Raw genomic sequence first — 16,052 nt, 5'->3', positions numbered from 1 at the left:
ATGTACTAAAAATCCTGTGTCTGGGTTTTAAGTGAAGAGCAGTTTTGAAATCAAAGTTAATTCTATATGTGAAGTAAAATGTTAAATATACTTTCCTTCAGAAATCAAAGAAAGTCTCTTATCAAAGTTCAGTTCCATATTGTAATAAAGAAAATCTCAATTCTTTTGACTCAAACAAAAGGTCTACTATAAAGATACTGTCTCTTCCATATGAAATGTCAGTTCTTGGAATTACTCGGGTCAAACCAAAGGGGAAATTAACAGTTTAGTGTTAGGGGTATGGACCACTAGATACACGTATGTTTAATTATTTTCCTCTTGAAATGTGAAGGAAAAGGAAGATATACTAGAACAGTGAGATTGATTCTTTCTTCTCTTTGATTTTTTTAGTCTAGTAAAGTCTATAGAGTTCCAGTATGTGGCTATCATTGTTATAACCTGTTTGGCTTCTGTGGTGCTATCACGAAGTACCACAATCTTAGAGGCTTATTTTCTCACAGTTGTGCAGGTCAGAAATCTGGTGGGCATAGTTCTCTGTTCTTGGTCTCACAGACCGAAATCAAAGTGTGAGCACAACTGAGTTCCTTTCCGGAGGCCTGAGGGAAGAATCTGCTTCTAGGCTTGTTCAGGTTATGGGCAGAAAACTGTTGTGCGTGGTTGTAGTATTGAGGTACCCATGTCCTTACTGGCTGTTGTCTGGGTGCTGCCCTGAGCTCTCAGAGACCTCTCATGAGAAAAACAAAAAGGCTTCTAGGACTTCTAAAAATAACAACTCAGGAAACAACAGATGTTGGCGAGGATGCAGAGAAGGGGGAACCCTCTTACATTGTTGGTGGGAATGCACACACTGGACACTCTGGAAAACAGTATGGAGAAAGTTAAAAATAGAACTGCCCTACGACCCAGCAATTGCACTACTAGGTACTTATCCAAAGGATACAAACATAGTGATCTGAAGGGTCACCTGCACCCCAATATTTATAGCAGCAGTGCCCACAATAGCCAAACTATGGAAAGAACCCAGATATCCATTGACAGATGAATGGAAAAGAAGATGTGGTGTATATCTATACAATGGAATAGTACTCAGCCATCAAAAAGAATGAAATCTTGCCATTTGCAACGACGTGGATGGAACTAGAGGTTATTATGCTAAGCGAAATAAGTCAGTCAGAGAAAGACAAATACCTTATGATTTCACTTATATGTGGACTTTAAGAAGCAAAGCAGATGAACATAGGAGAAGGGAAGCAAAAATAGAATAAGATGAAAATAGAGAGGGAGGCAAACCATAAGAGACTCTTAACTATAGGAAACAAACAGGGTTGCTGGAAGGGAGGTTGGCGGGAGATGGAGTAACTGGGTGATGGACATTAAGGAGGGCACGTGATGGAATGAGCACTGGGGGTTATATGCAACTGATGAATCACTCACTTCTTCCCCTGAAACCAGTACTACACTATATGTTAACTAACTTGAATTTAAATTAAAAATTTTTTTTAATGTTTTTTGTATTAACATGCAATGGTTTATTACTGCTAGTTTAAAATAAATTAATATTTCTGTGAAAAGAAAAGGCTTGTAGGACTTGAAGAAGAGGCCTCAACCCTCGTAAACCTTGAAGCCTGAGCGCTCAGGGACTCTTGAGGGACATCAACCCCATGGTTTTTAGACATGTCTCTTTTAGTGGGTTCTCAGGGTTTGGGTTGATTATTTTATGTTGTCCATACTGCCACTGACTTTCCCAAGACTATCTGCCCCCAACTTCAAGGGAGTCCTTGGTGGTGTAAGTGAGTTTGCATCCTGGTATTTACAGTGTTTTTGGCCAACTCCACCAAATGTTGGGGCCTTTTAAAGATTAGAACCTCTGTTAGAGAAGCTTGCTTTGTCAGATTTTTAAAAAATCAAATTTATTGACCTATAGTTTACATGTGATTATTAGCACCCACGTTAAGTGCATATGTTGATAAGTTTGGGGAGAGTTATAAGTCAATGTAATAATCACTACAGTCAAGATATACAACACTTCTATCACCCCAAAAAGTTTCCTTGGGCCCCATCCTAGTCAGTCCTCACCTCTCATCTTCCCCACCCCAGGCACCCGCTGATCTGCCTTCTATCACCCTGCCATTGATTTGTCTTTTCTCGAGTTTCATATATAAAAAATCATGTATATCTGTATCTGTACTCACACACATACATACTTTTGTCTGGCTTCTTGTCCTTAGTGTGGTGTTTTTGAGATTCATGCCTGTTGTCATGCATATCAGTAGTTTGTTCCTCTTTATTTTGAGTCATCTTCTGTTGTCTGGATATACCACATTTATCCTTTTCTGTATCACTAGATAAATTTGCTAATATTTTGTTAAGTGTTTTTATTTTTATTTATTTTGTTTTTGAGAGAGAGAGAGAGTGAGCATGAGCAGGGTTGGGGCAGAGGGAGAGGGGGAGAGAGAGAGAATCTTAAGCACTGAGCATGGAGCCTGACTCGGGGCTTGATCTCACAACCCTGAGATCGGGACCTGAGCCGAAATCAAGAGTCAGACACCTAACCGACTGAGCCACCCAGGTGCCCCCTTGTTAAGCGTTTTTAAATTTATGTTATGAGGGATGTTGGTCTGTAGTTTTCTTATAATGTCTTTGGTTTGGGTATCAGAGTAACACTGGTCTCATAAATTGAATTGGGAAGTATTTGGGACATTGATTGCTATTTCCAGGTGGCTTTTTTTTGGCCATCTTTTGGGTATTATTTCCCCAAGATGCCCAGAGATGTCCTTCAAAGAGCTTTATTTTTACAGGATGAAGATACAGAAGCCCCTGGCACTGCTGTCAGGGTTTTGTGACTTAGAAGCAATGCCCCATTCCTGTTCAGGTTATGGCACGTCAATAGGGTACAGATATTCAGGTTCTATATGCAGAAACTTCAAAACCATGACCTTCCAAAAAATTCCAGCCACCCTTTTGGGGAGTCTGGCTACTTTTGCTTCTTTGGTGTAAAGTAGAGGCCCACATCCTTCTCTCTGGGTTGATCTAGTATAATCCCCCTAAACCAAAAATGCTTACTCTTATTCCCTTAAGCGTAAGGAAGAGGGGAGGGGGAAGAGGGGATAGGAGAAGGGATGGGATGCTCAGACATTTATTTATTTATTTTATTTTTTACTTTTTAAAAAGATTTTACTTATTTGAGAGAGAGTGAGCATGAGCTGGGGAGAGGGGCAGAGGGAAAGGGAGAAGCAGACTTCCTGCTGAGTAGGGAGGCCGATGCAAGGCTTCGTCCCAGGACCCTGGGATCATGACCTGAGCCAAAGGCAGATGCTTAACCGACTGAGTCACCCAGTCAGCCCCAGGATGCTCAGACCTTTAAAAAATAATTTCAGGCTTTGCCTGAGAGTGGAATGGGGAAGGAAGACACTTTAAGTCCCTTCTAAGTACCAGAAGCAAAAATTCCAGAGAAAAGTTAGTGTTCCCCTTAAACGCTCCCTGTAAGGCCAAAGAAGGGAAATTGAGATCCATACATAAACTTCTAGAAAAGGAATGTTACACATCATATAATATCTCTCCTCAACCATTTATCTTTTACTAATGTAGAGACTACATCTCCTTCATCTCCATCCCTCAGGGAAAGCCAAAGATATTTGAAAAGCACAATTTATGAGGTTTTGAGGCCCCAGGCAAATGAAATTCCTGCTGATTCCACAGATTTCCTGAGTTGGCATGCAGACGAGACTCTCTTAGAATTCTGGCTAGCAAAAAAAAAAAAAAAAAAGAACTCTGGCTAGCAAAATCAGGAGAAGGAACACATTATGATGACTTCCAGCCTAAGACTGAGTTTACTACATCATGTTCTGTAAAATCCCATGATCTTCAAGTGCCTTTTTATTGATATTACAGCAAGAATAATCTTCCTCAATATATATATTCTAGTTCTTACTGTGTGAGTTTGTGTGTATAAACACACATGTGTGTGCAGTTATAATAGTTGTCTGATTAAGGCATTAGTCTATTGAGAAGGTAATATTCACAATTTAGAGTCCATTTTTCTATGTTGTTTGGGAAACTCGCTGTAGACTCCTAAAGGGGCTGGAACAAGTTACCTGAACCATGGCCACTCATGGAAACTCAGGGATTTTAGTCCCCATTACCAGGTAACTCCATTGTAAATCAGGCATGTTGCTTAGATGGAAAACCAGAACAGAGTGGAATGTTTATGAGATAAAAGAACTGGTTTGTTAGAGGAGTTGGAGTCTGACCTTGAATATAGCAAGATATTTGGATCAACCAGTTTTCAGGGGCCAAGGAACCAAAATGGTGCTGGGAGGCCATATAGTAGAAAGCCAAGGAGGAGTCAACCTTAGGATGGAGGGAAGGGATCAAGACCTTGTTTTTAAGAGTGGTAGCTTGAAAGAATGAAAAGAACATCAGATAGGGAGGTAAGTCACCAAGTTTGGGTTCTGCCTCTGTCACTCTATAGTTTTGTGGCTTTGGGCCCTTCATTTACTCTCTCTGGGACTTAGTTTCCTCATTTATAAAAAGAAAGTTAAAGAGGTTGGTTGTTAGATTATGCCTAGATTTCAAGTTTTAACACTGTGAGGACTTAAGCATTCTGTGTTTTTGCTAGCTTATTTGTTTTATAATGTTCTTTACAAAATTGTTAGATGGTCTGAGACCTTACAAGTAGAAACAAAGAAAGGGGATTTTTGTCTATACTTCACCTAGAGGCAGAAATTCAGGGGGCAAGAATCAGAAACTGCTCAACATTTCTTCCTTCTAGAAGATTTTTCTGTCATTCTTGAGAAAATTTTGTATTTTTATTTAAGCACATGGTGACTTGGCTAAAGGAAGCTATAAAAGTCCTGATATCCCAAGACGTAAGCAAACTCCACATAAATCTTGTAATTTTCTTTATTTTATAAGCAATAAGGTAGGTCCTTTAAACACTTACACTGAGCATAAATATTGAAAGCTCTTGGAGTTTGCAGTGGATTGTTTGACCAACCTCTCTGACTTTCAAGGAACTATTTCTGTCTCCTGGGAACAGCTCCCTATCCCCCTGCCCTACACACACCTCCTCACACTCACCCATGTAGCCTCAGGGTGAGCGGGCATCTCTCCACAACGTGGTCACCCTCTGGCCACCGTCTCCTTTCTGGAAATCTGTTCATTTTGAGACTGAGAAAGCATCATGGGAATCATTTGGGAGTAATGTTTGCTTCAGAGCTCAGGATTTTCATGAGTGAATCTGGAGGAGGAATAGATTTGGAACTGAGAAAGGGAGAGCTAATTACCTTCAAGGCATTCGCTGAACATCCCCTTGGCCATGTCCAGCCGGCAGTTGAACATACTGACCTGTAGCTCCCAAAAGAAGCGCCGCCATGGGTTGGAAGTCATCAGAGAACAGGCTGTCCACGAAAGTCAGAGCAGCTGTAGTCACCTAAGGAGAGTGGAAGAGGCCAACAATAGACCCATAGGCAAAAAAAAGAGGAGGAAACACAAAGCAAAAGAGACTGTGAAAGATGATCAGGACTTTGGGCCAGGCCTGTATCACTGTCCTCTGCTCTCTGAGGAATGTCAGAGTCAGGTAAAACCTAGAGTTTTGGGAATTCTGCCTTTGGGCTTCATGAGACCACTCAGGACCTCTCCCTCTTTAAGTCTTAACCAGAATCTCACCTGGAGTGAGGTGAAGTTGAATGCCTTGCTCCAGCAGAGTCTGGCATCTTCCTCCCATTTCCATGATCCCAGAGACAGACTCAAACACAGAAACACTGCTTTGGTTGGGTGAATATTTTTATGTTTCAGCTCAACAGTCACAGAAAATAAATGGATATGGTTTTGGTTTGAACTACATCCCCCGGGGTTTATTTATGGATTTAAAACAGAAGTTTAGTTTTGCCACTGAGTTAAAAAAAAAGGGGGAGGATAAGTGAGCTCAAGTCAAAATTCACAAAATGTGCAGCTATTGGTATATAGATAACATGTCAATTCCCTAGCTCTTTATTCTTAGCTGTCTCCTTCAGAGAGAAGTGGGTAACATTTTACTCTTTACTAGAAAGGTCTATGAAAAAATAGGTTACTTATTATTCCTCCTCTATTTTCCTCTGAGTGAAGGGGAATATTCCTAAATTTAGTAAAGTCCAAGTAGGTCTTCTTTTCCTTGTCATGTTGTTCCTGTTTCCTTCATGATCTGGCACAACTCTTGTGGTCATACGGGGGAGTTATTTTTGCGGCAAAGTGTTACTGCTTCTTTTTCTGCCTGAGTGTTAAGGACAGAACCTAGGTAGTAATCCTGGAGACTCCTGCCCTTGGCAGAAGAACAATGATGAGGTTAATGAAGTGTCAGAAGACGGCAAAATCCGCTCCATTGTTACGCTCTCCAACTTTTTAATTAGGAGTCCTGATGAATGGCTTGCTTGTAAAACATTCTTTCACTGGGTGACACCCCCGCCCAGTCAGGAAAGGTGAGGAAGTACATGATGAGATAAAGCAGGGCAGTCTGTCTCTGTCTGCTTCATCCTATGTGTGTCCAGCTCACATCCAGTGCCCGGAGCTGCCTGTGGCTGCCATAAATCATGTCCCAGGGGCTCCCAGAGGCCGGAGCTGCCAGTGTAGCATGAATTACCATGGAAACATGAGATAGCTGGGAGCCGTCTGTTACCATGTTCTTCCTGCAGACCCTTGGTTTACGTCCAGAGTTTCCCACAGCTTTTTTTGGTGCGCTTTCTAGATGGAGCCTTAAGATTTGGGCTCTTGTGGGATTGTCTGCTTCCAGGCACTCATAGTCATGAACCCAGAAGGTTTTCTGGAGCTGTCATTATTGAACAACCTAGGACACTCATGAGAAAACCCAAATTTCGCCAAGTTTTTACCTCAGAGGAAGTACTCTAAATGTTTTCCTCATTGTGTTGTGATAGATGTGTGTTCTGATCATTTCCAGGACCCTGTGGACATTATCCCTGGGACATAGCCACCTTTCTTTTCCCAAGTGAATAGAGTTTTGTTCAGGAAAGGTATCCAGGCTAGAAAGACAGTGTGATTTTATGTGGATCGATGAGGTGCAGGGAGAAGAATCCCTTCTAGGAATAGAAATATGGACCCTTCATTATAATTTTACAAAACACATTTTCCAGACTGTGATCTTTGGACATTTTGAGAGGGAGGGGAGTATGGGGGGCCCAGGAGAGGCTATAACTCTCCGTTCTCTCCAGCCCCTGCTGATCTCTATTTGTCTCTTCTAGATACCTCATATAAATAGAATCATAAAGCATTTGTCCTTTTGTGTCTGGCCTGTTCCACTTAACCTAATGTTTTCTTAAGGTATTTGAGGAATTCTACCCTTTTTTTTTTAAAGATTTTATTTATTTATTTGAGAGAGAGAACAAGCGGAGGGGAGAGGCAGAGGGAGAAGCAGTCTCCCCACTGAGCAAGGAGCCCAATGCAGGATTCGATCCCAGGACCCTGGGATCATGACCTGAGCCCAAGGCAGCTGCTCAACCAACTGAGCCATGCAGGTGCCTCTCAGTATTCTGGGAGGTGGAGGAAGGCAGTCAAAGTTTGGGTATGGGCAAAGTGGGCTTCAGGTAATGGGCAGGGGTCCGCCAGTGGAGCCTCTGTGCGTTCCTTTCTCAGGTTGTGGTATAACACCTGGGTTGAAGTGGTCTTTTTTTTTTTTCTAAGGTATTTATTTGAGATAGAGAGAGCACAAGCAGGGGGAGTTGCAGAGGGAGAAGGAGAAGCAGACTCCCCGCTGAACCAGAGCCCAAAGCGGGACTTGATCCCAGGACCCTGAGATCATGACCTGGGCCAAAGGCAGACACTTAACCAACTGTGCCACCCAGGCTCCCCTGAAGTGGTCTTTGATAAGTGTTTCACATGATGTACTTTATCTGGCCTTTGCTACATTTTATCACAATTTGCCGAGCCATTAGGAGAGGACTTAAGGTTAAGGACAAAAGTACCTAGTGAGAAGTGACTTTCTCACTCTGAAGGATCTGCTTTTTGTTTTTGTTTTAAATAGCTGAACCTGCTTTCTTGGTAGACTGAATATATAGGGGTTTCTTTGTTTTTTTATGTTATAAGCATTCTTTTGCCCCTAAAGAATGACAAACCCTCCCCTTTATCACCATCCTGCTACAGCCTGCCACCAAGACTAAGGTTCTCACCCTGGAGCAACTCCTTTGGCTTAAAACCCTTCATTTCCAGGAAGCTGTTAAATCTAAGGGTAGTGTTGGTGTTGGTAGAGGTGGTGTGTGTGTGTTTCTCTTTCAGGGAGGATCTCTAAAAGGGACTGTATACCTATTCTGGATCGCCTGGACATTCACCCCATCGCTATAACATCGTTACAGCTCCCAGGTTTGCATAGGAATTTATGCTTACCCTGGGAGCAAGGGAAGGCCATTGACTTCCCATCGCAGGGTAGACTTAAGGGAAGACATTATGTAGAAATTGAGTCTTAGGAGGTCCACGCCAGCAGAGGTGTTCCAAACTCAAAAGCCTGATGTGATCACTACCTTTTTCATTACAGGCAAAGACTCAGCCAAGAGCCAGCTTGTAGATTCCAAGTTCATTAGGACTTTTTTCTTGAAAAGAAATTTTTTTAGTATTGTATTTTAAATTTCAAAATGATGGAACAGAAGTTAAAATGGGTTTATTATCAAAGAGGACAAATTACAACAATAGTAATAATAATTTATAAAGCCCATTTTATGTGCTGGGCACTGGGCTAAGTACTCCCCTCCTCTTGTTGCATTTAATCCTCACAACATTCCTGATTTGGGTTTCACTCTCTTCATTTTAGAGGGGAGGGGTGGGGGCTTAAAGAGATTAAGTCATTTGCCCAAATCACACAGTGGGCTTTCAACCCAGGCAGCCTGACTCTCTGCTCTGAGCCTGCTTCAGTGAAGGAAAAGACACACAACGGTTATCTTTCTGCTCTGAAACACAATTTTAGGAGCACCTGGGTGGCTCAGTCAGTTAAGTGTCTGCCTTCGGCTCGGGCCATGGTCCCGGGGTCCTGGGATCAAGCCCCCCCCATCAGACTCCCTGCTCAGCAGGGAGTCTGCTTCTCCCTCTCCTCCTCGATCATACTCTCTTGCTCTCTCTCATATAAATAAAATTTTTAAAAAACAAACACAGTTTTAGCCATTCATCTCAGCAAATTAATATCATCTGCCACACATATCTATATTTTAGATTTTATTGTCATAATTTTGCTTATAATTTCTTTATAAGTTAATCATATGTATTTATGAATTTGTCTTGGTTTAATAGTTGTGTAAGAACGATAAGCATAAGAGTTTATGCCTAGTTTTATATATTTGTGTGTATTTAAGTAATATTATAATAAAAATAGCTTAGGTCAATACTGGCAACCCACAGCATCAAGTCATTAACACCCTCAGCACATTAACACTGTTTACTTTAAATAAAATCCCTTAATAGCCCAAGAGACTGGACATATTTGATGGACTGGGAGTGAAGAGGTAATGAGAAGCCTCAAAACAGAAGGTGTGTTCAGAAATAGCTCTGCAGCTGGGTGCAAGGTACCCAGGGGGGAGCAGGAGAGGTCGAAATCTATTTTCTCTCAGTACTTTGAAGATCGGATTCTACTCTGTGTTGGCCACTACTGTTGGGTGAAAAGCCTGCTGCCAGTGTAAATGCCACTTCGTAGGCAATCCCTCTTTCCGCCACCTGTTTTGAAGACACTCTCCGTGGTTTTCTCCCCCCTCACAGCTCTTGGTCTAGATGTGGCTGTAGTTTTGTTTCTACTCTGCAGGACTCCATGTGCTTCCTGAAACGTAGGATTCATGTCTTTCATCAACTTTGGAAAATTCTCAGTAAAAATCCCTTCAAATACTATCTGTCCACATTTCCACTCTGTCATACTACAGCTCCTCCTCTCATTCTCTTCTCCCTGACCTCTTGATTTCACCATGTTACATTCCGGTTAATTTCTTCAGATTTATTTTTTTCTTTATCCATATTCTCTCCCATATGTCCAGTATAATATTTAGCCCATTTGTTAGGACTTTTTTTTTTTTTTTATAGAGAGAGAGAGTGTGTGTGTGTAAGCGAGGGCAGGGGGACAGAGGAAGAGGGAGAGAGAGAATCTTAAGCAGGCTCCATGCCCAGTGCAAAGCCTGATGTGGCAGCTTGATCTCATGACCCTCAGATCATGACCTGTAGCCAGAATCAGGAGTTGGATGCTTAACTGACTGAGCCACCCAGGCTCCCCTTCTTAGTTTTTTTTTTTTTTTTTTTTAAATGAAGAGAGAGGTATAGTTCATCATTTACATTTTTAAATAACTTTATTGAGATCATTTATGTACAACAAAACATACCCACTTAAACTGTATAATTAGATGGGTTCTGATGAATGTATATGCCCATGAAACCCCCACCACAATCAAAATACAGAACATTTCCATCACTCCTAAGAGTTTCCTTATTCCCCTTTGGTAAGTTTTCAGCAATTCCTTCTTCAAATATTTTTTTCTACCCTTTTTTTTCTTTCTCCTCTTCCTTTGGAGTTCCGGTTGTATGTGTATTGCAACATTTGTATATTGTTCCCTCAGGTCTCTGAGGTTCCTTAATCTTTATTCTTTCTGTTTCTTGGTACTTTTGTTGCCCTACAAGTTCACTGATTCTTTCTTCGGCCATTCTCAATAGATAATTGAGCCCATGTAATAACTTTTTAAATTTCAGTTTTTGTGCTTTTCGGATCTAGAATTTCCTTTTTTTTTTCTCAGTTTCCGTTTTTCTTTTGAGAATTCCTAGCTGTCCATTCAATACGATACCATATTTTCCTTTACTTCTTTGAACATACTTATAATAATTGCTTTAAAGTCTGCTAAATTCAACATGTGGAGGCATTCAGAATCAGTTCCTATTGGCTGCCTTTTCCCCTGAATACAGAGCACACTTAACATTTCTTGGTATATCTAGTAATTTCTGGTTGAAAATTGAGCCTTACAGATGATACGTTATGGCAACTCTAGATTCTCTTTCATTCTTCTGAGGTGCATTTTGTTTTCTAGTAGGCAATTAACTTGTCTGGACTCCAGTGTTACTTTTGTCTCCCTTAGAGTATGCAGCATTGAATCTCTCTGTTCTTATGGCTTCTCATTGCTACTTTTCCCACCTGATCCTTTGGGAGTTTTCCACTTCTTGTAATGTAGTGTTTAGTCAAGGATTTCAACAGAGATAGAGGTCACTCTCTTTGATTTTCTTGCTTTTAGTGATTCCCCTCTTCTTAATTTCTAGCTATTTTGGCTGGTTTGGGGCTCTGTCTCTGACCTTTCAAGCCTGTAAGATTCAACTTTCTGGTACCTGACTTGTGCATGTTTGGGAAGTTAACTCAGTTTTGGAAAAAAGGCAGCAAACTCACAGATAGGGCAGCACACAGTTTTTTTTACTCAAGAGCAGATTGCTTTCTGGTTTCTGCCCACTTTTTCCCTAGGCCTCTTAGTGCCTCTTCCCACACATGCGTAGTTTAGCTCTTGGCCCAGAAGTTGGGCAGAGTTTATACTCAGAGTTTTATACTCTTTCTGTGGTTTTTCTGCTGCCAGTACTTTTCCTGTAGATTTCTAGCTACGTTTTCAGCCTTGAACTCTGATCTTTGGCACCTTAGCTGGTAAGGCTGTGGTTTTCCACTGCTATTTTTTTGTTTTGTTTTTTTTTTTTTACAACTAGAGCTGTAAGGGTTGGGCATCATCCTCAGTCCGGGAAGACATAAACTCTCAATTCTGACCCCTTCCTGTGGCAGTTTATTGAGATTAAACTCTCTTGCTTCTGTCTGCTTTTGGACTCTCTCCACAGTCCAAAATTTTACTTAGATGTCCTCTAAAACATATTTCTTTAGTCTTATTTCTATTATTGTTATCTATGGGAGGGCTTCATGTCTGCTTCACTCCTCTGACATTTCTGGAAGCAATCTACCCATTAGGTTTTTAATTTCAGTATCTCTGTTGTTCATTTGGAATTTTATTTCATTCCTTTCTGAGTTAAACCCACCTGGTGTTCATGGTAGTTTTTTTATTTCTCACACTGTAAGTCCCTTTTGAAAAAATGTATTTACCACTTTAAATGTACTTCTTGATGGTCTGTATCCAGTTAGTACCCGAAAGTCCAGTGTCTGAAGTGCTTGAGTATATTCCACAGCACCATTTTTGTCCATTGACTCCCTCTTGTTCAACTTTTTATAAGTAATTTTTGTTTTGCTTTGTTTGAGAGAGAGAGAGAAAGAGAGCGTGTGTGGGCAGGAGAGGGGCAGAGGGAGAGAGAAAATCTTCAGCAGCCTCCATGCTTAGCTCAGAGCCTGAGGCAGGGCTCTATCTCATGACCCTGAGATCATGCCCTGAGCTGAAACCAAGAGTCAGACACTTAACCAACTGAATCACCCAGTTGCCCAGTAATTCTTGGATTGTTTGCTTGTACTTGGTGTCTAAAGAATATCATGGACCACTCTCTTACATTAATTTCTAAGGGTATGGGTTCCTAGATGAGGCAAGTAGTATAAGTTTGTAGTCCAATTCTGCTTGAGGACAGGCTCATGATTATAGCTTCTTAGAGGGAGACTTTCCTTTCTCATGATACAGGCCTGAGCACAGCCATATCCCCAAACCATGGGATAGATTATTTTTCCCTTGATCCATCCCATCACTGACAGTAGAGCTCTTTGAAACTCCTGGTTGGTAGTAGTCTCAGTAATAGTTTCTGCTTACTTCCAGCTCAAGACCTCTCCTTTGTCACCTCAGCCCACCAGAAGCTTTTAAAACTTTATCTACTTGATTACCATGAGAAATGAGATGAACTTCTAATACTGCCAGTTCCCACTTACTGCTCTGATTTTTTATTTCCTAATTGACTTGACTTTCTACTCTGGAAAGTTTTAAACAGAAAAAATACTAAAAGAATGCAGGGCGCCTGGGTGGCTCAGATGGTTAAGTGTCTGCCTTCGGCTCAGGTCATGATCCCAGGGTCCTGGGATCGAGTTCCACATCGGGCTCCCTGCTAGGTGGGGAGCCTGCTTCTCCCTCTGCCTCTCTCTCTCTCTCTCTGACTCTCATGAATAAATAAATAAAACATTTAAAAAAATGCAATAAACTCCCATACCCCCACCTCCTATATTTATTCATTGTTAACATTTTGCCTATTTGCTTTTGTGTGTCTGTGTTTGCTGAACCATTGGAAATTATATATATCATGATATTTTACCCCTGAATATGTTATTATGCATCTCCAAAAATGAGGGTTTTCTTTACAAGATTGTAGTACCTAACAAAGTGTATTAATCAGGATTCTCCAGAGGAATTGTGTGTGTGTGTGTGTGTGTGTGTGTGTGTAGAGAGAATGTATGTGTGTGTAGAAGGGGTAGGAGAGGAAAAGAAATTTTGCCAGAAAATTCTCTAGAACCAAAAGTCATGTATTTCTAGACTGAAAGGGCCCACCACTAACCTACTGCAATGTATGGAAAATATCTGCAGCAAGACGCATTATTCTAATACTTCAAATACTGGAGCCAGAGAAGATAATGAAAACTTCCAGAGAGGAAAAGAGGTAACATTCAATGATCAGGAATCAGAATGGCATTACACTCCTCATGTCAGCACTGTAAGCTTAAGGGACAACAGAGCAATGCCTTCATGTTCCTGAGGGAGGGTAATTTACAACTGAGACTTCCATACCTGGCTAGACTAGCAAATGAAGACCGAAACACCTTCTAAATAGTAACTTTCCATTTACCATTTGTGAAAAAAGCTACTAGAGGTAATATTAAATAGCCCAGGGGCTAAATCAAGAAAGAAGATTGCATGGGATCCTGGCATAGCAAATCTAAAATAGGAGAGAGGCACGAGGAATCCCAGGAAAATATTGGTGGGAAGCCACAGGGTAATGGTGCTGCCAAAGGCCCTCACAGATCTGAGGGCTCCAGGAGGGATGTCTCAATGAAAATCAAAATGATAAAAAATGTGGTTGATTGTATTGAGAGGCTTCTTAGAGCTTGTCTGAAAGTTTGAGGCTAAATTAATGATGAAGCTGAAAATGGAGGAAATGAAAGATAGACACTTGTATGAAAAATGACATGAAATCATCCCCTCGCTTATATGTAACTAATAATTACAACATTTTACTAATGTGAACATTGAATCTTGAACTAACCAGTGATGTGACTCTTTAGGGATGATGAGAAGGGCCCTGGGATGGGATAGAGGTTATGTAAATAACTGGTGGGCATATAGTATAAAAAGCTAAATCTGTATCTTCCATAGAATGAAACTAATAGGTACTGTTTAATAGTTACTGTTTAGAAATACAAAGTAAGTATCAGGAGATATATCTAGAAGAAATAAAAGTGGTTGCATCTGGAGAGCAGGAACCAAGAGTACAATGGGAAAGGGTACTACTGCTATAAATTTTGTAATACTGTGTTTTTAAAACTGTGTGCCTGCTTTAGTTTGATTTTATTAAATATAAAAAATTCATTAATTTCAGAATTTTCTTTTTTTTTTTTTTTAAGATTTTATTTATATATTTGACAGAGACAGCGAGAGAGGGAACACAAGCAGGGGGAGTGGGAGAGGGAGAAGCAGGCTTCCCGTGGAGCAGGGAGCCCGATGTGGGGCTCGATCCCAGGACCCCGGGATCGTGAACTGAGCCGAAGGCAGACGCTTAACGACTGAGCCACCTGGGCGCCCCCAGAATTTTCAATACTCTTTGTAATTAATTAACTGTGACACACATAAAGATGCATCATTACATCACCATATTGGTAAACATCTAAGTATTCTTTACCTTCTTCAAGGGCAGAATATTCCACCTCCTAAATTTCCACTGTCCAATACAGTAGCCCCTAGGCATGCATAACTATTTTAATTAAAATTAAATAAAATTCAAACTTCACTGCTTTAGTTGTACTAGTCACATTTCCAAGTGCTCAGTAGCCACGCATGGCTGGTGGCTATCGTATTGGATTGCACTGTCTTAAATCATTCTCAGATTCGTCTCTTCTTCCCAGCTCATTGCCAGTCTTTTTGAGGCAGTATGCAGTAGCGATTGAAGGTATGGGCTCTGGAGTCACAATACATGAGATCCAGCATGGGCTTCATCATCTCCTAGCTATGTACCTTTGGGCGTATCACATAACCTCTCAGTGCCTCATTTTCCCCATCTGTATAATAAGGATAGTAATAGCTCTGGCACCTCCTGAGGGTTGTAAGGATAGACCGTGATCATGCATTTACATGAGATGCTTAGCATCATGTCTGGTCCATGGTAAGCACTCAGAAAAGGTTACCTACTGCAGCTAGTATTATTGTCGTCGTCATCATCATTGTCATCATCATGCCCTGCCGCGTATCTCTTCAAGCCACTTCTGAGCTCGCATGCAGCCTTGTTGGACAGTCCCCATACAGACCAACAGCTTCCCCTCCAGAGCCTGCCTCTCTTTTTTTCTCTGCCTGAGGACTTCCTTGGGTGTTAAAGAAGTTTGCTCAGTCTGGAGGCACAGCAGCTCAAAAGTACGGGGATTTACACCTCCAGGGGAAGCCCTCAGCTGGAGAAGGGTGGCATCACTGGACAAGTATCCCACTTCCATGATTGGGGCAATTCTGAGGTGTCTTCTCCACAGCCTCGCAGAGACCCCGGTGGAATTGAGCCTCACTTGTCCACACCAGTGACCTGTTCCATGAGGCATGGCTGGCCCTTCTCCTATCCCTGTCTTATTTTCCCCTCCCGCACTTGTGCTTTTTGGGATCTCCTCCCAGCCTGTGCCCAAGTCATGGTCTCAGGGTCTGTTTTGGGGGAACTGACATTAAAATCATCACCCTCACCACTGTCATCAGCTCAGGTCCTCCTCATCCCAAGACCACACTCTTTTATTTTTGAAGATTTATTTATTTATTAGAGAGTGCAAGTGGGTGCATGGTGGGGAGGGGCAGAGGGCGAGGGAGACAGAGAATCCCAAGCAAACTCCCCAAAGAGTGTGGAACCCAATGCAGGGCTTGATTCCACTACCCTGAGATTATGACTTGAGCCAAAACCAAGAGTCGGATGCTTAA

General features: G+C 41.5%; 1 protein-coding gene across 1 annotated transcript in view; it reads right to left on the bottom strand.

Moving 5' to 3' along the window:
- Window positions 1-5,024: 5,024 nt before the first annotated feature.
- Window positions 5,025-16,052, bottom strand: part of FGF1 (fibroblast growth factor 1) — a 101,361-nt gene continuing 90,333 nt past the window's right edge. Inside the window, exons 3-4 of the mRNA XM_081826935.1 lie at window positions 5,347-5,431; window positions 5,025-5,239 (exon numbers count right to left, since the gene is read on the bottom strand). Coding sequence (XP_081683061.1) covers window positions 5,388-5,431 — 44 coding nt within the window. The 3' untranslated portion in view covers window positions 5,025-5,239; window positions 5,347-5,387. The remainder of the gene's footprint in view (window positions 5,240-5,346; window positions 5,432-16,052) is intronic.

This window comes from Leptonychotes weddellii, chromosome 7 (genome assembly GCF_054177405.1).
Source record: "Leptonychotes weddellii isolate Sample4059 chromosome 7, ASM5417740v2, whole genome shotgun sequence".
Lineage (NCBI taxonomy): Eukaryota > Metazoa > Chordata > Mammalia > Carnivora > Phocidae > Leptonychotes > Leptonychotes weddellii.
This window is presented reverse-complemented; position numbering and strand designations above follow the sequence as displayed.